Source organism: Embiotoca jacksoni, unplaced genomic scaffold (assembly GCF_022577435.1).
Source record: "Embiotoca jacksoni isolate LCO1_2020_lvr unplaced genomic scaffold, fEmbJac1.0.p SCAF_12, whole genome shotgun sequence".
NCBI classification, from domain to species: domain Eukaryota; kingdom Metazoa; phylum Chordata; class Actinopteri; family Embiotocidae; genus Embiotoca; species Embiotoca jacksoni.
This window is the reverse complement of record NW_027185252.1, coordinates 15,365,520-15,392,050: the sequence shown is the minus strand read 5'-3', so window position 1 is coordinate 15,392,050 and position 26,531 is coordinate 15,365,520. Positions and strand designations below refer to the sequence as shown.

At 44.6% G+C, this 26,531-nt stretch overlaps 1 protein-coding gene across 3 annotated transcripts in view; it reads left to right on the top strand.

Moving 5' to 3' along the window:
• sipa1l2 (signal induced proliferation associated 1 like 2) overlaps positions 1 to 17,585 on the top strand; it is an 80,009-nt gene extending 62,424 nt beyond the window's left edge. The window contains exons 14-21 of one of the 3 annotated variants that reach the window (XM_069145057.1): positions 304 to 677; positions 2,963 to 3,238; positions 6,274 to 6,412; positions 9,865 to 10,084; positions 11,518 to 11,649; positions 13,892 to 14,009; positions 15,277 to 15,355; positions 15,778 to 17,585. In XM_069145057.1, the coding sequence (XP_069001158.1) occupies positions 304 to 677; positions 2,963 to 3,238; positions 6,274 to 6,412; positions 9,865 to 10,084; positions 11,518 to 11,649; positions 13,892 to 14,009; positions 15,277 to 15,355; positions 15,778 to 15,924 (1,485 nt within the window). In that variant the 3' untranslated portion in view covers positions 15,925 to 17,585. The remainder of the gene's footprint in view (positions 1 to 303; positions 678 to 2,962; positions 3,239 to 6,273; positions 6,413 to 9,864; positions 10,085 to 11,517; positions 11,650 to 13,891; positions 14,010 to 15,276; positions 15,356 to 15,777) is intronic. The other 2 variants (XM_069145059.1, XM_069145058.1) reach the window with 2 other exon arrangements.
• The last annotated feature ends 8,946 nt before the right edge of the window (positions 17,586 to 26,531 follow it).

The following is a 26,531-nucleotide window of genomic DNA, read 5'->3' as shown; positions in this document are numbered from 1 at the left end:
CTCCAGAAAAGAAGCTGTCGCTTCAGTCAGGGACACATGGACATGCGATGTAACCTGATGGGTGAACCCCTCCCTGTCTGGTACGCCGAGCATGTTAAAACAACCATAAGAATTGTTTGCAGCTGCTGTTTGACCTCGTTTGATTTACTATATTTCTTTCTCCTTCACCCCTCCTGCTTTCTCTCTCTCTCTCTCTCTCTCTCTCTCTCTCTCTCTCTCTCTCTCTCTCTCTCTCTCTCTCTCTCTCTTCCTTTCTTTCTTTCTTTCTTCCTTCCCCCCCACCCCCTTCTCTTCCTGCACCAGACGGGTGATAAAAACTCGAGCCACTCAAGTAGCAACACCCTTTCAAGCAACGCCTCCAGCAACAGTGACGATAAGCACTTTGGCTCTGGAGACTTGATGGATCCGGAGATGCTGGGCCTCACTTACATCAAAGGGGCATCCACAGACAGCGGCATAGACACTAATCCCTGCGTGGCCCCTGGGGCCCGAGTGCTGCTGCAGGGCAGGGTGGGGGAGCAGGGACACCCGTGGGTGTCGGAGCACCACGAGGATGGGGCATCAGAGGAGGATCATGGGAAACTGTACTTACCGCAGGGCTACGCTTCTGCTATCATGTCTGGTCATGTGACAGAGGGCAGCATTGGAGACCTGAGCGAGATCTCATCTCATTCAAGGTACAGTACAGACACAAGTTGTGTGTTTTATTATTCTTTTTTCTTCTAAAAGGATGTTTAGATTTTTAATTTTTTTTTGGTTGTATCTGATGTTTTGCTACACTTTGTGTATGGGGTAACAAAACTTGGTTCATAATACAGATGTGTTACAAATCGAAGGAAGAACTTGATTAAGTGAAGATTGTCGTTAGAGCTATTAGGCTCTTGCCTTCGCATTTACCAGATCTCAACCAAATGAAACATTTACAGGAGATTTTGGATACATTTATTAGAATGCACTCATCATGAAAACATATATTGGGGGAAAGTCTTTCAGAGGAACAGTGTTCATGCCTCCAGTAGAGTTTCAGGGACTTGGATCATCCATGCCAAGGAGCAATGACGCTCTTCTGCAGGCCAAACACCTAACCACCAAGCTTAGCTTCGAACGAAGCCATTAACCAATTTGTACCTCCAACTAGTGTCAAAAGGTATTCTCTGATGATTTTTCCTTTCTTTCAGCAATTACTTTTTTATTTTATCTTGTTGGGTATGTTATTTGCCTGCTGAGGAAATTGATACCTTTTTTCATGCTGTATGGCTCAGGGCAAAATCCACTTTGTTCAAACACCTCGATGTGCAATCACACACCAACACGGCCAAACTATTGGGCGTGATTATCTGTTCTGTTAAACACACACAGATACACACACATGCACAAAAGAAAGGTTGCTGGCTGTTAACTGACCTTTTCACCCTGTCGCGCTCCCTCTCTGCTGACCTGCAGCCGGGCTCATCCAGCTGTGCTGAAGCTGGTGGGTGGGGCCGCTGTCAGACTGAAGCAACACAGGGGGTTTAATCACGCTGTCTTCCAAGTCCTACTCACCAGACTGGGGCCCATCTGGGGAAGAGAGGAGATGTCAGAGAGGGTTGGCCCTGCAGCTACTTACAGTCTGTCTTAAGGAAATAGAATGGGTATCTATTTGTTTATACCATACAGGATTATGTTAGCACAATCTGTTCAGATCATTGACCTGTTTACGAGTCGTCAGAACTGTCCACTCCATGATATCATTCAGAAATGAGCAAAGAGCCCGTACCATCAACCTTGACTACTCTGACGCTTCCCACCTTTTATGTAATGGTCTTTGACACCCGAGTGTCATCTGAGCAAACAGTGAAGCAGCAGGAGCACATTTTGCAGGGTGTGGCCCAGATGGTCATGAATATGGAAACAGAGTGTGTGGTGCCTCCAGCTACAGCCAAGACTACTGTTTCATGGTATTTTAGGAGAAGCTTTTATACTTGTCAAAAGTTTTCCAGGACGAAAATCTAAATCTAAGATTTAGAAGATCTAAATCAGAGATCCATTTGCGCCGCAGAAAGATGAATCCCAACCAGACATGAAGCACAAACTGTCCACCCTCATATTAGGGATGATACATTTACATTATGAATTATACAAGAGCAAAGACAGGAGAGCAGTGTTCTTTGTTTGATGAATGGCTTCACTGTCAAATGTCATCTAATTTGACTGGATTTAAGCTAAAACACTAATCAGAAACAAGGAAATGACACAAAGATTATACAAATGAGTTGGATTGAGTGATGTACTGTATATAAATCAACGAGAAATAAGTTGTTTGTGGTTTTTAAGGACTAGCTGTAATCATTTTAGAAATATGCATCCCCTTTTCTCTACAAATAAAACATTGCTTTGACCTTTTGATCATGATTTCAAGGGTCAGTTCACCCAGATAACAAAATTATAAACAGCTCTCCACTTACCTTGTGGTGTGCACTTACTTTACTTTTTATGCTTAGAGAACCATAAATCAGGAGAGGTCACGGCGGCAGATAACTCTGAACTTCTGCATAGCACTGAAAGTAAGTGGGGGATGTGATTTGAACGCACTGACCCTTTAATGTGGTTTGTCAGTTGATATTTGACAAAATACTGAAAGGACAAAGTTCAGCAGGAAGAGTTGCATGATAGACTGAGTCATGTCCCCAATGTAGGTTAAAAGGAAACTAGCTGTGCGTGGATTGAATTATGTCATCCTCTCTGAGCCGACAGCAGTGCGAACCATTCATGAACCATTTTGAGTTTAAAAAAAAAAAAAAATCATCTTGTGAGGTTGTTTCTATACATCTGATTTTGCTGTGTTACAAGCAGCTTTTCATTTCTGTCATTGTTAATGCTTGTTTGTGCTTTTATTTTCATTTAACCTTTCTGTTTTTTAAACTCATTCATTTTGTGGTCACTTTTGAGTTACATTATTCTTTATTTCTTGCTGTTTGACCAGTGGCTCACACCACTCTGGCAGTCCGCTGGCCCGCGGTGCCAGATACTGTATGTCCGCTGACTCCTCCAAGGTGTACACCATCCCCCAGACCAGCAGCTCAGGGCCTGAGTCAGAGCCGGGGCCCGTGCCTGGGCCTGGGCCCGGGCCCGGCTCAGAGGCCTGTGGACAGACACGCTCACAGTCCAGTTGCAAGCTCCCAGTGGGCATGAAGACGGCTGATGATGATGATGATGATGCCCACAGCACTGAGGGACCTCCTAACATTTCAGAGTGTGGGTGAGTGCGAGTTACAGAGAAAGTAAGACGGGGCGTGTATGAGAACATCACCAAATGTGATAAAAAAGATGAGTGAAGTTTGGTTCCAGTTCACATGCTTCACATTAAGTTCAGTGCAAGCTAGCATACAGAGCTAAATGACAATGTCTTGTCAGCACTGTTTCTCTCGCTGTAAGAGCCGCTCCTGTCAGGCTTACAGTTGCCCCCCCGTCAGCCCACCCAGAGTGCATAAACTGGCTTTGATTGAAGCCGACAGCCACAAAATAAATAAGCTCAATGAAGCTGCGGACATAATACACTTGGCACATGTCACTTGTGGTTATTGATCGTTCCTGTGAAGCCGGGTCCCCGTGGACAGCCAAGGCTGAGCCTCTACCAGATCAGCATCTCTGCTGTTAGCCAAGCAACGATCCAAACGCAGCAACATACACATGGCGCCCAAGGACGCACAACAGCCTCTTGTAATACCATACAGGAAGAGGAATGTATGCAGCCCTTACTCTCCTCTCAGACCTTATAAGAGCATTGATGACTGACTGTATCTGTCTGATGATGAAATGGTTTACTGCAGAGAACAGAGAGCTATTGATAGTGAAGCTGAAACACAGCTTTGATGCTGTGCGTGTCTGTGTGTGCGTGTGTGTGTGCGTGTCTGTGTGTGTGTGTGCGCGTGCGTGCGTGCGTGCGTGTGTGTGTGTGTGTGTGTGTGTGTGTGTGTGTGTGTGTGTGTGTGTGTGTGTGTTGAAGGTGTTTGTGTCTGAGCTCTGGGTGTGTTTTGGATGAGACAAAGTGAGATTTGCCCTGGAAGAAACCCCCTGCTCTCACGCCCAAATAATTTAATTTACTCTGTGAAATTTGCTACTTGGGGCTGTGATTGATCGCATGCACTAAAGTCATCTCCTGCCGACTTATGAAAAAGCTCCGTAATTTAGTTACACTCCCCATTGTTTGTTTATATATTCCTACCGTTTTAATTCATCTTACATAAGAGTGCTTCATGATGAATGGCCTAATATTACTCACAGATATTGTTCTAACATAATAAAGTTTCTCCTGCCCCTTTCTAAAAAGTTTTCTCATTTGCTCTAACACTGTATGTAATGCAGGATGTGTGGCGATGCTTCTAACCCCGGGCCGTTTCTCTCTTGCTTTTGCTTCGTGTTTCAGAGGAGCGGAGAGCTTGTTAGCCTTCCTTCTCACAATGCTGTCTGAGCGCTCAAGGTACACAGTTATAAGTCAACCCCGTGGCCCTGATCTGACCCGACCCAGCTTGCTTCCCCACGCACTGACCCCCACCTTCTTTGCCCAAGACCACCACCCCTTTCTCCTTTCCCATGGCGGGTCTCGAGTGCCCGTCCTGCCATGTGGCACATGCTGAAAATGGAGGGCAACCAGCTGTGCATCATTAGCTGTGACATTTCTGTTGCATCTCCTACCGAATCCTCCTGCTGTGTGCCATCCATCTAACTCCACCTCTCAATCTCTTTAGTTTACATTTCTATTACAACGTTGATAAGGGTATGAGGAAATTTAAGCAAAACTAAATGTTTGTATTAATCCACATTTATGCAAATAAACAAGCGGCAGTCGCGAATGTATCTTTTCGCATTTTATGGTGCTTCTCACCAGTGTTTCCCAATACAAGATTTTGGGTCTGCACTGAAACCATGGATGCTGTGGTTATGTGCACTATTGCATCTATGGCTTGTCTACAGTAGAGGAAGCATCAAACAAATCTGTTTCCATTTTTGATCTCCCAGCTCTTTCTACCTCAGCCAAGCCAAAAAATATATTATCCCCAAAACTTTTTTTTTGGCCTTCAAAATTGGTATTAAAAAGAGGTGTATGAAAACATGCCTTCTTTCTTTCACACCCATACTTCTGCATGAGAATATTTCTTACACGTTGTAGGCATTTAACAGACACTAATGCATATTAGAGTAACCTTTAACTGCAAAGGTCCAGGCTTTAGTGATCTTCCAATCTTCCTGTAATTATGAATTGAGGCTATAGCAATGTAAAAGCACTAAATCAAGACAGAGTGGGAAAAGAAAGGGTTTTTATTTAGTTTTGGCATGAAGCCACCAGTTTACAGAACTCAATTAATTGCACTTATTTTTCTCTGATGCAGCCTTCAGAGTGGAGCCATTGTTTTTATGCCAGATATCTCATTGATATGTCAGAATGGCATCTGGTAATCACACATGGACATTTGCAATATCTGTCTATGTATTTTAGGGCTTGGTTGCCATGGTGCCGAATGCTTAAAGCAGTGCAGCGCCTGGCAATAGTGTCTCTAGGTAACCATGACAGCCAGGCTGTCCCATCATCTAACCATCTAGCGAGTCTCCCCGCGGCCATAACACCCTGCCAACAGCACTCAGCGTGTCGTGGTCAGGCTGCTCACTTATAGCACAGGTCTCACAGACACACAACTCCACCAGCCAGGTTGGTCGCCCTCTTCCCTCCCCTCTAAACACTCCAAATCATTTAAATGTCCTCAGACAAAACCCTGCTGACAACCATCAACAAAACAACACGTCACCTTTTGTGAGTCCTTCTCTAACCCTGTCTAACAGCTCTCATGTCTTCTTTTGTTGTTGCCTGAATGCTCCTCTACAGTCTGTGGTTTGCACTTGTTTCTGGTTGTAATTTCTGTCCCAAACCCCTTTGTTTCTCTTTTCCTTTCTACCTCTCAGTGTTTGGCTGCGTTCTGTGCAGTCTCTTTAATCATGGTGTTGGCACAGTGATTTGGGATAGGGTGGGATTGGAAATAAATTCCCTCCCTCGCTCCCTCGTCATCCCCGTTACCTCATATTCACCTGACTAGCATGGACCACGGAGGCACCTGATGTTGGCATGCTAAGACGGATCCTCCACCTGAACTCTTTGTGTGATTCTGCCAATATTCTCCAAATAGCCGAGGCTACCTCAGAGCCCAAGCTGCGAAGGCCCTGAGGCCTCCCTCGCAGAGTGTGGTGCATGTGACCCTTGTGATGAGCTGTGCTCTTCTGTGCCCTCTGTGCTATCTACAGGCAGCTGTACGCGCAAGAGGCTGCCTGCCGGCTTCAGGCGGCTGAGCGGGATGGAAAATCACTGCAGAGACTTTCCAAAGAAGAATACCTGAAAATGATGCTGCCCGACAGCCCACCAGGAGAGGACAGGAATCAGAAGGTGAGGTCACGTGTTGATTGACGAATTGATTGTCTGATGATTGACACCTAACCTCGAAACCTGTTAAATCTGTTAAGTATTGACTGATGCCATTATTACATGACATTTTAAGAATCTCTTGCAAAACCTAAGGCTATTGTCTCATACTGACTGACAGGCATGGTACATACAGTGCCAGAACCAGAGCAGATAACCCTGTGCTGAGAAGCAAGTAAAAGCAGGACAAGCTTCTGCTGCCTATCAGCTGGCACTGCTGCTGAGCACCACAGCTGATAGGCCTCCTCTCTCCTGACACAAGGCCCTTTCAGTCCCCATTGACTGGCACAGTGTTTGGGTAATTTAATTTATAACAGGGGGCCTGAGTTTGCTCAGTCGGGATGTCATGGATTAAAGGCAGGAAGTTGCGGAGAGTGCATCGATGTTTGATGTTCCTGGGTCCTGTAGACTCTATTAATTTCATCTTGAGCTCCTTGCACCATCCCCCATCCATTATCCACCAGGAAAGGACCCTGGAGACGTACAAATGGGTTATTTTTGGATGCAGCTCAATTCTAATACAAATGCACTTCACTTCACCCAGGAGAAAACAGGCGTGTCCTCTGGCACAGGCAGGCCTCGTCCCTCACATGAAGCGGCTCAGTGCACTGATTAGTTTGTCTCGCTGTCACTCACTGAGCTTACGGTATATAAAATGTGGTGCTTACAAGAGAAGCAGTGCCGGTCTAAAATGAAAGCCGGTGTATCAAGCTTGTGCTGATGCACCTTCATTTGATTCTGTTTTGTCTCCCACAGAGAAGGAAAGCGCTGCAACCACTACAAAGGTGCACAGTGCTGGTTGGTGGATTCAAAGAGCAGTAGGGCCTCTGCGATAATCACACTCCTCAGTCTGATTCAGAGCAATAATACAGTGCGTGGAAAGGCAATCTGCGAGAGAGATGCATCAGGGAGGGCACAGAGGCAGCCGTATACACATATGATCCCAATCACCACACACAGCTCTTTTCTCAGAGCGGCTTCACTGAGGCGACATGTTTTCAATAATCAGCTGGCACATAAAGGAATCAAATTACAGTAATGACAATGTTAGAAACATCGTTGGTTTATTTCTAATTCACATAATACAGGCCGACTTGTGATCCAACCGAGTGTACAGTAAAGGTTAATGCGTGTGTCACTTCCGGCAGTCACCCGATGCCATTCTTTGTGTGGGTGAGCAGGTGCAGAGAGATTTTCCTTGCCAGCCGCAGTGTCCGCTGGGACGCCCTTCCACAGACAGGCAGACCATTGTGTGGCTGACGTAAAGGAAAGGCCGCTCGCAGCTTATTCTCCCACAACGTTCCTCTTTTGAACCTCCTGTGGGAAACAAAACAAAAAAACTGCATCTGAATAGGTGGTTGTCCAACACGTCCTCCCAAGTGGCACGTCAAAGAGCTCCAGCGCTGGTTGTTGTCTTTGTCCGGGGTGGGCAGCGAGGAAACTAAAAAGTCAGGGAAATCAGGAAAGCATCTAGCTGGATGTCACCGCTGCCTCGACTGATAAGAGAGCTGCTGTTGTACAAAAGATTTCAAAGACCTTACAGCCCAAATCATCCTGAGACTGTTGCCAGCTGTGGTGGATTTAGACACACTAGAAAAGTTAATATTCTTGCAGGTTTTATTAATATAATATTTTTTCCATAATGTGCACAGCCAGCTCAGTTTACCAGTGCCAGGATGTGTGCTCAGAGAGCCTGGTTTGTTGCTGTAGATGTAATAAATAGATGGCTTTCTGAAAAAACATTAAGGCCTATTGGAAATGGTTTCATTTGCTTTGACTCCATTTATGGGAGCTCCAAATCTGTGCTATTTTTGCTTTACATGAGAGAGCGGCAAATCCTGTTTAAAGTTGTTTTGATGAGCAAGAAACTTATGGGGTCTAATCTTGTAAAGTTGGGTGGGAAAACTTGCAATAAGAGACAACGTTGTTATGTTTAAGCCTCTGAGATGTTCTTTGGAGGCCGTATGTGCATGCTGCTTTGAATTCCAGTATATATCTCAGCTTTAAAGACAGACTCTATGTTTGTTAAATTCTCACCGTGGGATTTGTGGGGGATCTGTCTTTGAAATGGAGATGGCTGGGTGTTGGCTTGCGGGCATGCCAGTCTAGTGTTGGTTACAGCAGGGAAGCCAAAGGCAGACATTTACCCATCTGGTCAACTGCCCTGTGGATCATTTGTGGCTACTTTTGATGTCACTCCCGCTACATTTAATGTAAGCGAAACAGAACAATGATGGATGGGGCCAGTCTTTGTGGTTTTGCGTGTTTAAACAGTAGATCCTCTGTCAAAATTCTGGACGCAGTCATGAAACAGACGCGTCGCTGCAGTGGTATCCTGTGTATTTCCTCTCTGTGCACAGAGGGCGGCCCCTCAGGACTCGGACGCTTTTAAAGCCTGTGCAGCTTTTGTGATTGTGCATTCTGACCTCCTGTTCCCATCCTGATCTCTGCTTTGCCTTGTATCGGCCTCCAGAAATCTATAGCTTCTGTTAAATGAACGTGCTTGCCTGACCTGACTACAATAACTGTACTACCAGAGCACTAACTACATTATTGGAAGGAATGCAGTCTAATTGTTTGTAGATGCATTTTCATAGAGTATAGTAGCTATTTTTTACCTGATGCCTCAAGTTTGACTGAAAACAGTTGTCCATCGAAGTGAAAGGACTCACCATCAGCCACATAGAAGTGCACAAGATACTCTGTTATTTGAATGACTAGACTTAAACACATGTAAACAAACATGCACTGATGAATATGGCAGGTCGGTTTGGTGTAGATCCCTGCACTGTTAGCCATAATGATTATTTCAGAGGGGCTATTTTCACACTCAAGAGACAAGTGCACAGCTTGCCCATGTGTACTTAGTTTTGCATCCTTATTTTCCCAAAATTTCTGATAGAGGCACACCAGGGTGAAAAATACCAGAATCTTGGTAATCTTTGTGTTTGTGCTTCTGCCTGATCATCTCATATCAAATGGAAATACTGGCTTGTCTGGAACCTTGTATTTTTCTTATACATCCTGTTTTGTGGCACCTGCAGGAAGTCTTCTCTGCCTTCTGTTTCTCACATTAAGCTCAGTGACAATTGGTTTCCACAGCGCAGTGACCTCTGCCGCCACCTCCACCAGCCCTGTCCCCTGTTTTCCCCACCCTGCCAGACACTCTCCAGCTGTGCTCAATCCATCTGCATTTCCTTGAGAGCAAAGACTGTAATTGATTCCTGACACTGCTCCCCGATCTTAACCCGCCTGCCCACCCGACTGCCCGCTCATGTAATCCCGCTGTGCCGAGGAGAGGCACAGCACAGCGACGGAGCAGACAGGGGGGCATTAGTGGAGACTATGAGACCATCCATCTGCCATCGTTTTCTCTACTATGACTTCCTCTTGACGAATTGTTCTCCCTCTCTCAGGCGTCAGCGGTGGGCGGTTTGTCACCGAGACGTTCGCTCTACCGAACGCTGTCGGACGAGAGTGTGTGCAGCAACCGTAAAGGCTCGTCGTACACCAGCTCGCACAGCTCCATGCTGGACCAAGCGATGCCTAATGACATCCTGTTCAGCACCACCCCACCTTACCACAGCACGCTGCCTCCTCGCATGATCCACAACCAGGGAGCATCCAACCTGCGGAGTAAGTACAGACAGGGAAACTCTCAACATGCCGGCTCAGTAAAAAAATAAACTACCTATACAATAGATAACATCACAGAGGAGAAGCTGCTTTAAAGAAAACAAACCGACCTCTGACCTGCTTCCAGGAAAGCTAATATGCACTTTCCTGGATTATCATTCATCTTCTCTGGCACCAGTCAAGAGTCCGGATATAGATACCTGTTTAAAGAGCCACTTGTGTCCTACCAATATCATCAGCACAACCGGCACACACTCCAACAACACTCCTCAATATAGCCAACTAATTGGAAATGGCTGAGCCCGCGTGCTACTTGCAAGGGACCTGCCGCTCCGTCTGCATTAAGCAGACACCTGTCACTGCTTGACTAGTATTCCCTTCTCTACTGTTCTCCCAGCATCCACTGAATATGTATTAGTGGGGAGAGGTGTGATGTGTCCTGCCTGCGCCACTGCAGGTCCTTAAGATCTCTGACATGAACATGCCTATTTTTCCATCAGAAATGTCACGATGTCTGTCAAACATAATGTTTCATTCACTCATCAGTCGCTGCCTGCCTCCTCTCCCTGTCCCCTCCCGCCTCATTTCCATACCACTCCTCACCTGTCTCCTGCTGCCGTCTTCAGATAGAAAATGGCTTTTGGAAAGATGTTTCTCTCTTTAGAGTCTTCTGGCTGTCAACCTGATGGATTTCTGATTGTTTTGAAGGATAGTTGAGAACACAGGCTTTCTCTCTTTCCCTTACTGAAACAGCCCAATTTGGTAAACAGTGAATCACTCAAGCTCCGAGACGCTGGGCAAATTGAAAGGAGAGTGTCAGCATCCCCTCGAGCTCTCTGTCTCTCCTATGCTTTCTCCACTCATGCTTTTCTAAATGCCTCTCTGCAGAATGGGAGCTTGTTTATTGCATTCTCTGTCTTTCAGGGCTGAAAGGGAGGAAGGGTGGGAAGGACGGAGGAGAGGGAAAGGAGATATTGATTGAAACATGAAGACATTGACTTAGACAAGTCATTTATCGCCCCTCAGACAGCACCTTGCGAGGGGTACGCAGAGACGGTGCTTTAATATGACGCGAGCCTGTCGTGCTGTCACATGGATACAAAACTTATTTTTCTTTCTAAGTGTAATTGTTTGCAACCTGTGGGAGGATTTGTTAGTTGGAGGCATCCAGATTAGATTTGGAGGTGCATTGCCGAGTATAGACTCAGACAGCCAGGTGTTTTGATGTGCACAGCAGGAGTTAAGTTAGAAAAAAAATCTCTCTTTTAGCAGCAGTTAATAGTCCATGAAGTCCCTGCCTTTCCCCCTCTACGCCCCCTCCATTCTTCCCCCAACCCCCTTTTGTCTGATGCAAACTGATGGGTGACTCAAAGATAAGCCCTAAACTCAGACCAGGCACAGACACTGATCGGAGCGCCCGCCTCTCTCTGCAGACGAGTTTTGGTTCTCTGACGGTTCCTTGGCGGACAGGTCCAAGAACAGCGACCCGGGCCTCATGCCCCTCCCAGACACTGCCTCGGGCCTGGACTGGTCTCACCTGGTTGATGCAGCACGAGCCTTCGAAGGTAACCAGCCTAGCTGAAGCTGCTGGCACCTTTGTGGAGCCCCCCACCCCCCCTCACTGCTTAGCGACGCGTGTGTGTTTGTGTGTCTGTAATCTGCAAGTGCTCCCTCGCTTGCATGCGTAGGTTTGTGTGAGCTGTGTGCTTCTTCTAGCGTCTCCTAATTGCTGCAGGAGGTGACTTTTGGGAATCCTTCTGCTTTTTGCACCTCTGCTCTGAGACCCATTGTGATTCCCATCTAGCACGGTTATCTGGAAAAAAAAAAAAAAAATGAGCCATCATTTCTCAGCGCAGACATGGAGCCAATTTTCACACCTTAAAGCCAGAAAGTCACCACTCAGGGAGAAATCTTACAGTGGAGCCTTTTATGCTTAAGCTCTTGGGTTGTTAGTTTGGGGTAATTGAGGCTCCTCTCCATGCCTCTTGTCTTGTCCATTATGTCTGAATATGGTCCGCTGGAAGGTATCGATTTTTTTTTTCCTCTGCGGAGACTTTTCTTGGGTTTTGGTGGCATCCAGTCCTGAGACAAGTGATTTAGGAATCTCAGGCACTTAGATCAATTTATGTGGACTTACAGTGTGTTGTGTTGCCAGATAACATGAGTTCTGTCACAACTTAAAACCCCACTCCTTTCAATGAATGAGCACTGGCACATCTCAGCCACGTCATGGTCAGCGTCTCCATTGCTTCAGTTCTTTTCTATTTTAAGCACTTTTCCGACCACTCTCATGCCAGCGTATTTCCTCATCTATCACGGAAACGCTAACATGCCATGCATTTTTTTTTTTTTTTCCACTTGAACTCCATCTGACCCTGGACCAGTGAGCAGGCAATGTAGCATGTGACCATTCGTTTGGCATAATTAATGAATTCACTGTGGAGTTCCCTCTTACCCTGCGGCCTATCATTTAACCAGAGAGGAATCAGTGAAGATGATGCAGAGCCTGACTGGCAGCGGCAAGCCAGTTGTCACGGCAGCCTGGCTGGCCCAGAAAAAGCGCTGTGTAAACTGAAGCCTTGTTGCTGAGCAGAAAGTGGCTCTGGGCTACAATTGTGCCCTGTATGTTTAACCAGCTCTGTTTGGAACCAGGGGAGAAAGAGTTTGGCTGAGAAGTAAAGCATTTATAGCATTCATAACCTTGGTCATGAGAGACTGCTCACTTTCGTGATGCATAAAGACAGTTTGGATTGGCTTGCTGCATCCACATTAAAAAAAAAAAACTTTAAAAAAAAAGTGTGCTCTCTAGACTTTAAAAAAAGTAGAAGCAGATGGAATTAAAAAGGGGCTCTGGTCAAATTCAGAAATGAAAAGCTTTCGGTGCAATCGCCGAATGCTATTAACATTTGGATATGTTATAAAATTCCCTCGCAAATAAACACGACGCACTCGCGTATTTTCCCTCCACTGTAATCTGTTTTTCTTTGCTTATCAGCCATGAGTCCAGTAAATCTGGGTACCGGGTCACGGCAAAAAAAAAAAAAACAGCGACAAGCTGCTTTCTCTCCGCCGTCTCCACTCTCCTAGGAGTCTTTAATCTTTCTGATGCAGCCATCAAATATGAAGAACATGTTCATTCGTATGTAAATGAAGGCTTGTTCTCTCTTTGTCTTGGAGTGAATTAGCTTTCATTTGGGGGCCAAATTAATGGAAGGGTTTCCTTAATCTTTTATATGAATATGCAAATCCTCCTATCTTTAGTCTCAGACCAAGGGCTTGAGAAAGAGTGCTTTCCAAAGAAAAGAGCATTACGCCCTAAAACTGAGCAGTCGCTGAGTGTAACATGCCAAGTTTAGGTTTTCCATGGGGCTTTTACGAAGCTTAAGGGCCTGATATAGTAAAACAAGCATGACTGGTGTCTTACAGCTCCCTGGGATGCAGCCCATTACGAGCCAAACAGCTGTCAGGGGAAACTCAGAGGGGTGATGGCAGTGGAGCAACACCCAGAGAACTGACTTTATCTGTAATAGTCCAGAAATGCCCCGTTTACCACCTCGTTCCTGATTGCCGGGTCATAGATCTCTCAATTGAGGAGCGCTGCCTTCGGTGGCTTTTCAACAGCACTTAAACCAGAGCCATCCGTTCATACAGACCATGAATGACTCGCCCCCATCCTGTCAGGAATGTGTGCATGCCAGTGTGTTGTTCTGCTCTATTTTTGTTGCATGTCTACAACATGAAGTGCGTTTCCTGTTTTTGACGCTGAAGGCAGATTCTGACCTGTTGCGTCACCTGTTCTGTCTGCAGACCAGCGCGTGGCTTCTTTCTGCACCATGACGGACATGCAGCGGGCCGAGGCTCTGCAGATCTCCAGAGAGCTGACCAGACGGGTGGTGGAGGCGGAGGGAGCAGCGCTGGAAGCAGAGTAGGCTTTACCGACGAACACACCAGCACCTAATGAATATCAACTGCTGGCTAGACACCCCCCCCCTCCTCCTCCCCTCCCCGAGCAGCGACTGTCCACTCATAGTCAAGCAACCGTTACTAGGCACAGCAGGCCTATCACGCTTTGGGTTTCTCTACATGATGAAGTGTGGTGTGCATGAAACTCAAATAAGATCAATACTCTGTATCTCTGGAAACTGGAGGATGGTGTTGTTGTTGTTGTTGTTGTTGTTGTTGTTTTTTCACTCTAAACAAAAGCAGGAACTCAAGCAAAGGTGTAAAGAACAGATTAAACAATGTGTTTATGTGCTCTGATGTAAGCTGCAGTGTTATTTACTGAGCCAAGAGGCATGTCGGCAGGTAACTACTGTGAAGGTGACGGGTAACATTAAAGTATCTGTGAAGGACTGGAACATCCACTGAGTGAGAGCCAAAGTACAGAATAATATCCTCCTGCAGTTTATGTAGTTTAGGAAAGTTAACACTGTCATGTCATGTCTGTGTTAGATCATGTTGTGTTCTTGCTGCTTATCAGGTAACATTATTTGTTATTCCCGAATTATAATTTTTTTGTGCTGAAAGTGAAACATGCAGTGAAAATAGGCGCATTTTCAATTGAGCTTCTTGTCGTTGTCCAGCATGAAGCATATGAATATATGTATTTGTGGCATTTGTCCCGCCCGTCCTTCACTGGGCTCGGACTGCTGGATAAAAAAGGGGCAGCGACAAGCGCAGTTTGTTTCACAAAGTTGAACATTTTTCAATTCTGGGCGATCACAAAAAAACGCCTTGTCACGCTAGTGGCATTTTAAAAAAAACATGGAAATTTAACAACCTATTTTCTTGTTCAAATATATTTTGAATAGTAAGCATCTGAAGGACTTTGTTAGGCCATTATAATAATAAAATAATAGTAACATACATATAATTGAATTTACCATACTTTACAGGAACACTGGAGCAGCGTAGTATCACAGGGTGCAGCTAACTACAGCTGGTATCAGAGTTTTCACTTCACCTATTGTGTTTCAGCTTCAGTATTAGCCAGCCAGTCAGCCTTTAAACTGCACATTTGCCATGTAAGAAGGTTGAAGCTTGACCTCAACAGAAACTACAGGGGGCGGGGCCTATCCTCTGTCTGTTGAGGGCATCTGTGTCGTGGAAAAAAAACATAATTTTGTTGTACTTGTGTGATAATAGAGTGTTTCTTGAGTCTCATCATCATCCTATTCTGTGTGACCCAACAGCGGCGCTCCCTCCACACTAACTGGCAAAGTCAACCAGCTGGAGGTGATCCTCAGGCAGCTGCAGCACGACCTGAGAAAGGTAAGTTCCCACGTATACCAGTTCTGTTGATTGTGTCTTTGTCTCCTTTGCGCTTTCCTGTTCCACGTTGGCAAAGCAGTGCCTGGCAGTGTGACACAGCTCAGAAGAACAGACATTGAGTAATGTCTGCCCCGAGGTCCGTGTAACACAAACTCATCCACTTAATTCAATATCCTGCTTCCTTTCCTTATTGTGTCCCAGCCCCCACCTCCCAGTAATGTGCTTAAAATGGAGAGAGGAAATGCACTTTTATCGGAGCAGAGGAAAGGCTGCTTTGCCACGTTAATGCCTCCCATTTACGCCGCGCTGACGAAAGACGGATGTTCTCGTAATAGCGCGGCTTTTATCAGCCTCTTTTGTGTCCGTTTATTTTTCTACCTCGTGTCCTGCCGTTGATTGGGTGTGTGTTCATGTGTATTCAGGAGAAAGAGGATAAGGCCATGTTGCAGGAGGAGGTGCAGCACCTGAGACAGGACAACATGCGACTGCAGGAGGAGAGCCAGACGGCAGCAGCTCAGCTCAGGAAGTTCACAGAGTGGTTCTTTCACACCATCGACAAGAAACCCTGAGAGAGAGAGAGAGAGAGAGAGACCTGCAGGAACAGAGGGAGAGGGAGATGGCGATGGCCTTCACTCCTCCTGGGCAACCACTCAACTCCTACTTAAGACTCCCAGATGATCCACTGGCAAACAAACTATAAAACAAACCATTATCGGCCCCAAGAGTAATCAAGACTCTTTAAAAAGCCCCATGCTTAGGAGACTGTCGCGCAGCCCCGTGGGAGAGACTTTAAACCCTGATCTGGACCTTAGGTTCGGGATCCTCCTCTGACTGAAGTGCAGGGCTGTTTCTGACATTAACCGTTTCTCCATCCTGGCAAACGAGACTCTTGGGAAACCTCCTCATCTCCGGCGCTGGAGAGAAATCGAGAAAGGCAAACCCCGGCGGGGGGGCCCCGCCCGAGTCCCTGGGATCCTCTTACAGTAGTGGAATGTAAAGCTCATTTACTGTAGTCAACATATAATCTACCTACGTATGTCGCGTCAGTCTACTGTACTGTATACTCAGCTGTACTGTATCATACTGCACACACTGTCACACAGCTGTTTCTGTGCCGGCCCTCACGGACACAGGAAAGTAGAGCGGGAGGAGGGAGGAGGGAGGAATGTACTGGACATAATGAAGTGGTACTTACTGTCTGCTTGCACCAAGAGGAATCCACATGTGGCTGGCTTGAAACATACGGTGGGAGGGGCGGGACATGAATGTAGCTCAACTGAGACCCTTTTTTTTTTTTTTTCTTCCCCTTCTGGATTTCTGGTTTCCAAAGTCACAAAAGTTTTGAGGTTTGATGTTTTGAGATTTCTTCTTTTAACAAATTCCACCTTTTCCACCTCTGTGTTGTAACGTAGGGTCACTCGGCAGTAATTTTGACGTTTAAAGGTGCTTTTCCCCTGCACACACGTTTGTCAGTAGTTTCCATTCACTGTCACAATGTCCTAGCAATAACAAAGTGGTAGTTACAAAACTGTGTTGTTGTTTTTTTTTTTTCGTTTTTTGAGATAAGAAGTTAGCACAAACGTGAAGCGTTCCTGTCGAGAAGCAGTTGTATTTCACATGTATTTATAAAACAGGAAGAGACTGTGCCTAAAACTCTTGGTTGTAAATGGATTGTTTCTCTTTGCTTTTAGTTCTCTTTTATAAACACATGCCTTGTCTGTGGCTCACTGATATAAAATCATGTGTGAATGTGTGCGTGCGTGCGTGTGTAGTCAATCACAGCGAAACGTGTTCTTATGCAGTGGTTTCTAGAGCATTAGAGCAAGCGCCAGTGAACCACACTTACAATGCCAAATGTGTTTATTTCTGTACATATTTGCCACAGAAGTGTCTTGTATTTAACACTATTATTTAAGCTTATTTAACCTAAAGTTGTTTATTTTATTAAGGGTATTTTCTTTTTTTTTCCTGCACTAAGGAGAGATAAAGCTCTGTGTATGTTGTAAAGTGTGTAGCTTGCCAGGGCAAAACAACAAAAACAAACTATATATTTAAATATATAAATGATGATTTTGGAGATTCCAACATTTGGATGCTGCTAGATTACAGTTTGCTGGTTTGTATGCTTTTAAAAATGTCTCTCCATAAATTGTCTCATCCCTGGTGGGACATTGGTCGCTTTTTTTTGTTTGTTTGTTTGTTTTTTTAATAAATGTAGTTGTAAAAATAAGTGCTTTATTTGCAGTGTCTTTTCTTATTTTCTATCGTGACCAAAAGCAGTATTTACATTTTTTTTACAGATGCTCCAATTTGGTGCAGGAGCTCCCTGCTGTGTTAAAGCACGGCTTCACTATATTCTCAAAGGAAAAATTTGACATTTTGAGAAGGCAAATTCAGATTTCTGGCAATGCTTGGTGGAGAAGATGCATGTCACTCTCACATCTGGTTGTTTATGCTGCATTCCCTTTATCTCTTTAGTCTTTAGAGCTTGTACAGTCAGAAAACAAGATGGATGCCTCTAACCATCGTTAGCAAAAATGAGTTTATCTAGTTTTTGCATACAACCACTGTAGCAACTCGGGATGGGTCATGATTTTCCGAATAGTCATTCAAATATGAAAAATAAAATGCCACTACAGGCCAGCACAGTGGTGCAGTGATTAGCATTGTCACCTCACCATTCTGGGCCTTCGATCTGTCTGTGTGTGTTGGCCCTGCGCGTACCCTGCCTTCGCCCAAAGTGAGCTGGGATAGCCTCCAGCCTCCAGCCCCCACCCCCACCCCCACCCCACCCCCACAGTGACCCTGTTCAGGATAAAGCGGGTATAGATAATGGATGGATGGAAAATGCGACGATCGTTCTTCCTAACTTCCTGTTTTTATCGTCCCCTGGTTGTAATGCGTTGCTCTCGTCAGCAGGTGACGGTAATGCACACAAAGCTTTCTGCCAGCCGCCATTAAACATCAAAAGGAGAAAAAGACGTTCCTTTGGAGCCTTGCCAGGCGAGATGAGATGACACGATGCTAACAAGGGAAACATGCAGGGACAGCGACAGCCGTCTGAAACTTCTGTGTGGAACTCCTAAAAAACATAAATTAAGATGAAGGTGCAGAGCAAACTCAACCAGGTGATGCTAACATATAAGTCGACTACAGCCAAGAACAGTCATTCAGGTGAAGCACCGAGCAGACAGTGCGTCCACTTATCAATGATCAAAGGCCAGACGAAGTGAATTTGATGTTGGGATGCAGTGCAAACAACAATCCTCATCTCAAACATGAAGAAAAAGACCTGCTGTTAATCAGCTCTGTCCGTGACGAGAGTTGTAGAAGTTCTTTGGCCTTCACATTCTGTCATTTTTACAAACCAAACAAAGAAGTATGTTGTTATTTTAGTGAGGTTTCTGCACCGATAGATATTTTTTAATTTTTTTTTGCAAAGATAGGCTGTTCCCAGTCTTCATGCTCTAAGATAATCTTCTGCTAGCTTTATGTTTGTTTTGCGAAAGGTATCAATCCTCTCTTCTTACTCATAGTAAGAGAGCAAATCAGCATATTTCCTCACATTGACCTGTCCGTATTAGGAGGGAATTGTCAGCTGTAACTTTATCTCCTTCACACACTAGTCCTAATTCCGTACAAATACGTACATTATTTAAAGTCGTCAAATACATTAAATCGGCTATCTCCCAGAAGCCACAGTCTTCTGAGTTTGAAATTTCATTTTTGCCTCTTCTACTTCTCCACAACTCAACAAGAAAGTGTGTCCACGTAAACTCATAGAGGGAAGTTTGTTCTAAAATGTTTGGCTGCTTGATTTGTAAATCCATCTTTACATGATCCTGTCTGCACGTTTCTGAAAATTACATTTACGTGAATAGCAATAAAAGGGAACAAAATATCGATAGAATTGTCAGATGTATTGACAAGAAATCCAAGAATCAAATTGTAATTCATCAACATGAGGGGCTTTAGATGTGTTTCCAGGGGACAGCTATTAGATGAACACATACTGCGGACTGAGAGTATCCAGTATGTGTTCATCAGCCACTCGAGACGAGGAGCTAATTTTAGAAGGTGCATTTGTTGAGCTCCTGCAGGAGAAAACGAAGATAACGACCTTTTTTTATTAAACTTTTTCATCCTCAATTTTGTAAACAGCAGGTGGGGAACACTTTCAAATGGAAAAATTAAACTATAATGTGTTTTTGACTTGATTCCCTGTGAGTTTGGTGTGCTTTAAAGAAATGACAGATGTTGCTTTCACTGCAAGGACGGCAGAAGTTTCTCTGAATAATTAATCATTAGCCTTTTGGGGTGCCGAGGAAAAAAAAACAAATTAAATTAGTTTGCTACTTTGTGGACAAACCTTCAGCCCAGCTGCTGGAGTGTGGTCCATATCCATCATGTCCTGTAGGGGCTGGTGGCCATGCAGCTGCACTGAATTGTGGGTAGAGGTGTTCCGGCCCTGTCTTTTTTTAACCCCTTTTTTTTTTTTTCTCCATCCACTGGGTTTACCTGTGAGTGTTTTTATTTTTTTCACCACCTCTGTGTCAGCAGAGTGTGTCTGAGGTTACGAAGCAATTTCAATTAAAGAGAAGATGGCTTCTTCCAAGTCTGAGCACTTCATGAATGAACCCGCAGGTTCTATTACCAGGCATCCTGTTCTCACTCTCCTGGGAGACTCCTGATCTCTGTCTGACCTCTCCATCAGGACACTCCACACCAGAGCTGCCGACAAAGAGGCCTGGATGCGTGTGTGTGTGTGTGTGTGTGTGTGTGTGTGTGTGTGTGTGTGAGAGAGAGATGGCGAACCCTGGGTTTGGCCAGGAGCAGCATGCAGTGAGATGAGGTAGTTAATCTACATGTGTGTGCGCGATGCCAAGATAGCAGATGGGAGCTCACACTGGCACAAAGCGAAAGTGTTGCCTGTCTCAGATGGAGGAGGAGTCCAGGGTGCGTCGTGGACTTTGACCAGCAGCTGAAGAGAGGTGCCAAATGATTTTGGCATCAGGGAAATCTGGAGAAATATCGGTGGACAGAGGCTGGACCAGCAGCAGAGCAGAAAATGAAAAAAAGCTGTAGCAATAAATGCCCGGGACCAATCCAGTTCTCCAGTGGGATGCTGGAATTTCATTAGCCTTGCAAAATGTGCTGACAAGCAGTAACGTTACACCCAATCCAATGGGTTGACAATCACACCTAACCAGATGGTAAAACCATATTGATTTCTAATATTTGACCGTGTCAGCAGTTGAAGGAGTAAAATGTTGGCGCTTCTCCTCCACTCAGGAGTGACGGTCATCCACCGCTACACAGATTTGTTGCTCATCACACATAATAGCATCTGACTGGGACACAGTTGTCCTGCTTCCGCGGTCCCACAGCAGATGCTCCCCTGCTGCGAGTGCCACCCTGATAGTGATCATGTTACCCAGAATAAGGTTTGTGTGCCCAAAGCACAGCTGGCACAGCCCATGGAGGAGGGGGGGATGTATGTGTGTGTGTGTGTGTGTGTGTGTGTGTGTGTTTGTGGTGGTGGTGGTGGTGGGTGGAGGGAGGGGGGCTCTATCGACTGAGTGTGTAGGTCAGCCTGTGGTTACCGCCTGCCGAGAATCAAATATCAGTATCAGCTTCAGCTATCAGCTGCCTTAGAAACAATGGATGGGATTTGTGTTGCTGGTGGATTAATGTAAAAAAAAAAAAAAAAAAAAAATCAATCCGGGAATGCTGGGAACTATTTATGAATATCAGAATTCAGTGTTTGCATTATTCATAATAGACATGTAATCCTTACTCAATATCTCAATGCCATTTTTTCCACTTTTACAAGAAAGTTGCACAAGTAGAGTGTTAAGCACCACTCTGGTATTAAGCAGCGAGGATGGTGGAAAAACCCTTTGGTCTTGCCAGACAGTTACCAAAACTCAACTGTGTTGTGTGCCTGCGAGGCGTAACAGCAGGATTAGCTCTCTCACCTGGACTGCTTATCTGTGCAGCTCATCTCTCCTCTGCAGGCGCTTTGAAATTCCCTCTCACTCACCAGGGAGCTGCATCTCAAATACAACACAAAAGAAAGGAAAGGAGTGCAGAGAAAAAAGAAAGGGGGTAGCAGTGTGTGCCTATGTGTGTGTGTGTGTGTGTGTGTGTGTGTGTGGTGGTGGTGCGGGGGGCGGGGGGGGGGTCATCTCTCTCCTCCATCTGCCTCCCAGGTCCCCACGGGCCGTCACTATCTGTCAGTCAAGTTACAGATGACCAACCTCTTGGCTGAACCAGGTGAAAGGCAACATCTTATAAGATCTTGCCCGCCTGCCTGCCTGGCCTAAAAATAAAAAAATAAAAAAGGGTACAAAAAAGAAGGGAGAGAAAAATCATTTTCTTGAAAGGTCATCGCTGACAGAAAAGCTTGAAATCTCACATCACACATCCAGCAGAGAATAAACCTGACCAAACCTTTTTTTTTTTGTTGTAGATGTGAGAATAAAAGGAGGGCTCATGTCTTGTGCTCTCTGCCTGCGCGTTGCTTCACTGCCAAATTAGATAAAGAGACAGGAACACATAGATAAGACGGGGCTGCTGAGTTATCTTCATTTACCAAGATGTCCTTGTCTGCTGTCCTTTTCAGCCTCGGAGCGACAGCGAGCGCGGCTATTGATTCTCAATCGGCTGCTTCCAGTGCAAACAGCCCCGGCTGTGAGGAGGTATTTGAGGCGCAGGGCAGGTGGGTGAGTGGGCGCTGGTTGTGAGGAGTTCAGGGTCAGATCTCTACGCTGATACATATTGATTATGCAAAGTTGCATTAGTCTGACCTGGGCCCGTGTGGCTGGGTGGAGGGGTTGTTTAAGAGGGTCATGGGAATATCGACGTCTGGAGGGTGAATGGCAGGTGTGAGAGCGGGGTCCTATAGTAGCCAATAACAACCAACCCCCACTAACCCATCATCAGCAATAAAAGCTTAACTGGAGAGGCGATCGATCCTCTGTGGGAGAGGAGGACTTACAGAGACACTGAAGGTCAAACGCAAAATGTGTTTGAGCCTTTCTCGTTGGCACAGCGAGCTCAGGAATGAGTGATGCCAAAGTGCATTTACAGTCAACCCGGTAAACTCTCAGCATTGTGTAAAAGCATGTGCACGCTGCGTCCACGCGCAGCTAATTAGAAAAAGGCTGTCATTATCAGGTTGAAATCTTCTCGCCTGTTGTGGTTCATCGGTCATTTGTACTTGACTTCAGCTAATTTGCTGCAATATTTATATGTACGTAATCCAGCCTTTTGGAATGAGACTATAAATTTGGTATTTGGTTCATGTCCTTCAGTGTTCATGGCTGTCCCTCACCACACCCAGTTTTTCCATCTTACTCTCTCCAAATGCAGCTTTGTTATTCATCCAAAAAAACAGATGTCTGTATTTTGACCTATAGAACAGATGTGAAAAGTGTAATAAATGTCAGAGCAGGGGGTCAATTCCCTGCAGTACTGTAAGGTCTTATCTCAGTTTTTCCGCACATTAAATCATTTTGTCGACTATTATTTATTTATTTTGTAAGAATCTGCTGCCATGCTAGCACCTCCTCCATGCTTGGACAGTGCAGTGCTTTGATCTAAATGCTGTGAGGTCTGCATGCTGACTTGCTCATAAAGACAATGTCTTAAAATGCTGATAGCAGAGATAATATTACAGTATCACACAAAATCTTAGAATACACTCATCAGTCCATTATACGATAACGTGTCGGTGTCACGCTTTCCAACGCCTAGTGTGAATAGTACACACTTGTACGACCAGGGTTGAAGAAGGTCATGTGATGGAGGTCATCTGACAAAAGTGAGTGAGGTACGTTGGGGGTGATTAGATGGATCAAACCCAAGACTTGTAGTACTGGATTTGAGTCAAGCAACATGGATTTCTTAAAAAAAAAAAATAAATAAATAAATAGGTGAGTCACAGTATGACACTGACCCAGTATACTGTAGTTGGAGTGACAGGTGTATTACATGCTGGCATGCTAACAGGTTGAATATTAACATGTTCTAATTAGCACTAAACATAAGTGCAACTTGAGCTCATAGAAATGTAGTTTTGCAGATAATTTGTTATAAACTAAGGATAAATTCCAGCTCTGACCTCATGACTCTAAAGAAAGATTGAGGGCACGACCAGAGTCCTTTGGTTTAATCCTGCGGGGACCATGAATGTTATGTCTTCATAAAACAATAATAACACCTGAATATTTGTTGAAATATTTCCATCTGAACCAAAGTGATGGACCAACCGCCGTGAGACACTGCCATCCATAAGGTCAACCTGCTCAACCTCAGTACCAAATCACTGTCAGTATTAAAGTCATACAAAATGTTCTTGTTTGGAGATTTAGATCGAACTTTTCGTCTTATTACTTCTTTCTTCTCACATTCTTCCAGTGAGGCTGATCCAGGACCAGTTCCCTGCTTCACATGGCAGATGGTGACTTTTATACATCTTTATTCAGCATGTCAACAAAAGTAATGAATCCTAATAAAACATATAAACTGGAAGATTTTGATTTGTGATTTTAATTAGTCTGCTTAATGTTCACCAGGAGCAATGAAGCAAACACTCATATTGGTATTTTCCTGAATAGTTCATTAACCGGTTCAATAAGTCCAAATTAATGTTCGCTTCCTCCTCTCAGTGACAACTCAGTTTATGATGTGGGAACAAAGCTCCACTATCACACCCCATTGTGATGAGGGATCACTTTGACTGCGATTACTCAGCTGAATTTCCCATTAAAATAATATGTGGTCATAGACTTTTTGATATGACTCCAATTTACTTACGTGTGTAATTTCAACATTTTTATAAGTGCTGTATTTTCCTGACACCAACCTGAGAGTTTATCCTTCTTTAAACTATATTTAATACAAAGCTCAAAACTAGACTCTCCCATCACATGTACGCACTTTATTATATGCAAATATGAACAAAACAATGATGCAAAAGTGGAATTCAGTCATTATTTAAAGTAATGTCACTAATGTGAACAGCACGGTGAGGAGTGAAGGATTCTCCAGCTCAACACACACATCTGTGAACATAGTTACTCTCTGACCCCGCTCATTATTTTCTATAGATTGCTTATGCAGCCGATGATATAGAACATAATAAGGTTGAATGCATAAAACAACAATCTCGAGATGAATGACCTTTAGTCTCCATTAAACAAACTCGCATTGCTCCAATCCTCAGCTGTGCTGTTGGGTGATATTTACTTACTTATTTACACTCAACCTATTTGTCTTTGTTCTCACCACGCTGCCCGTGTATTTATGTATGTAATAACAAAAGTGCAATGCTCTTGTGATCTATACGTCAAAGACGAGCTAGTCAGCTGTCAGCGTGTCAGGTCCCCGAGGTGCGACAGATCTCTTTTCTCCATCACTTTCATACAGTCGTGCCACCCACCTCAGTCCACCGTACATGTCGCGCTTATTAGCAGATGATATCAATGCTATCAAACTCAACTAACCTAGCAAATACGTGGTGTCAGGGAGACAGTCCATGTGTGTCCTATCTGAACGTCTGAATCGGACCCACCTTGCGTGTCTACCAGACGTCCATGGTGGGTTCAGTGTCATTGTGGCTCCTCAGTGGAGATCATTTGAACGTCGACAGGATGTTAAGCTGATTTCTTTTGGACGTGTCTGTGCTCAGTGGAAAGATGTGAGTATATAGCAGCATGTTAGCCCTAAAGCCGACCATATCACTGCGGCAACTTGGAGAGCATTTAGATAATTATTCTGTTGTTTGTGTGTGATGTATTTGGCTTTTTTAAAAGTCCAAATCAAAACAATAGTGTTCAATTAATTATTTAAAACAAAATGCTTGATAACTTGGCTGTATTTGCTGTTGGTCCTTTTTTTTTTTTTTTTATTACAAAGTCAGAAATTCAATTACAAAACGAGCCTTTGATGTTTTGTGGTTGTAAGTAAAACCTTAAGCATGAAGATTTGAAGAAGGGGAATCTCCTGAGATGATGCAAGGATCAGAGAATAATGGGACAGAGAGGAATTTGGGATGCAGACATAGGATCTTTGTTCCTGTCTTTTTCCTAATGCTCAGCTAAACCAGGTATCACTCTGCCTCCCATCCACCTCATTCCTCTGTGAAAAGCCTAAAAATTCTTCCCTGAATGTCTCAGACAGAAAGAAATGTGGGGTTTTTTTCTTTTCTGGTAGCACCTGCTTTCCTCCGCCTCGCGGTTACTGTAATTGTGCCCTTTCTCATGCAGTCTCTCATCATCAGCCTGGATCTGCACGCCATGTGACAATGTAAATGGGCCGGGGAGAGGAAAAAGAGTGACATAAAGTGTAAGTGCGAGCCTTGTGGCAGCCTGTGCGTCTACCAGCAGCTGGAGTAGCTCAAACCACAGCAACATCTGTGAGGAGAGAGGTCAGGTTTCTATCACACCACCCACAATGTAGAAATGTTATGGAGTCATGGAGGGCTAAAGGCTGAAATACAACAGGCCAGGTGGGCTGAAAGACACAAATTTATTACTATTATTATTCTAGTTTATTTTCACCCTAATCTAGACTAAACTGTCGTGTGAGTTTTAGGATATGGTTCCCAAAGTGTTTGCATGTTTTGTAGCAATTTGTTTTGCTAAATGTGTACAGTGATTCATCTAGGCTGACTGCCAGATATATCTGTGTGTGTACGTTTGTGTTTGTTTGTGTGTGTACGTTTGTGTTTGTTTGTGTGTGTGTGTGTGTGTGTGTGTGTGTGTGTGTGTGTTTGTGTTTGTGTTTGTGTGTGTGTATAACTCAAAGTATTGTTTGCCATCAGCTGTCGGTCTCCTCTGCTGAATTGTACAGCTACAGCAAACACAGACAATGACTAAACATCACAGACATTCACCTCACGGGTCTTAGGAAAGCGTTTCGTTGTAGCGGCTCCATAAAGAGTCTCTGGTTCAAATTCAATTTCCAGAAACATTCTGTCACCTCAGTTTATTCCAAGATTTGTGAAAACATTTTCACTTTGGCAGCACTGGCAGTCACACTCTCCATATCCACTATTTTGGATATGGCTGTATCTTATTTCAGCTACGATAAATATCCTACTTTGTCTTCTGCAGCTAAAATCAAAGGACTATGTGCTTTCTCTTCATCTCTGAGGTCATGCAGCTGGTGA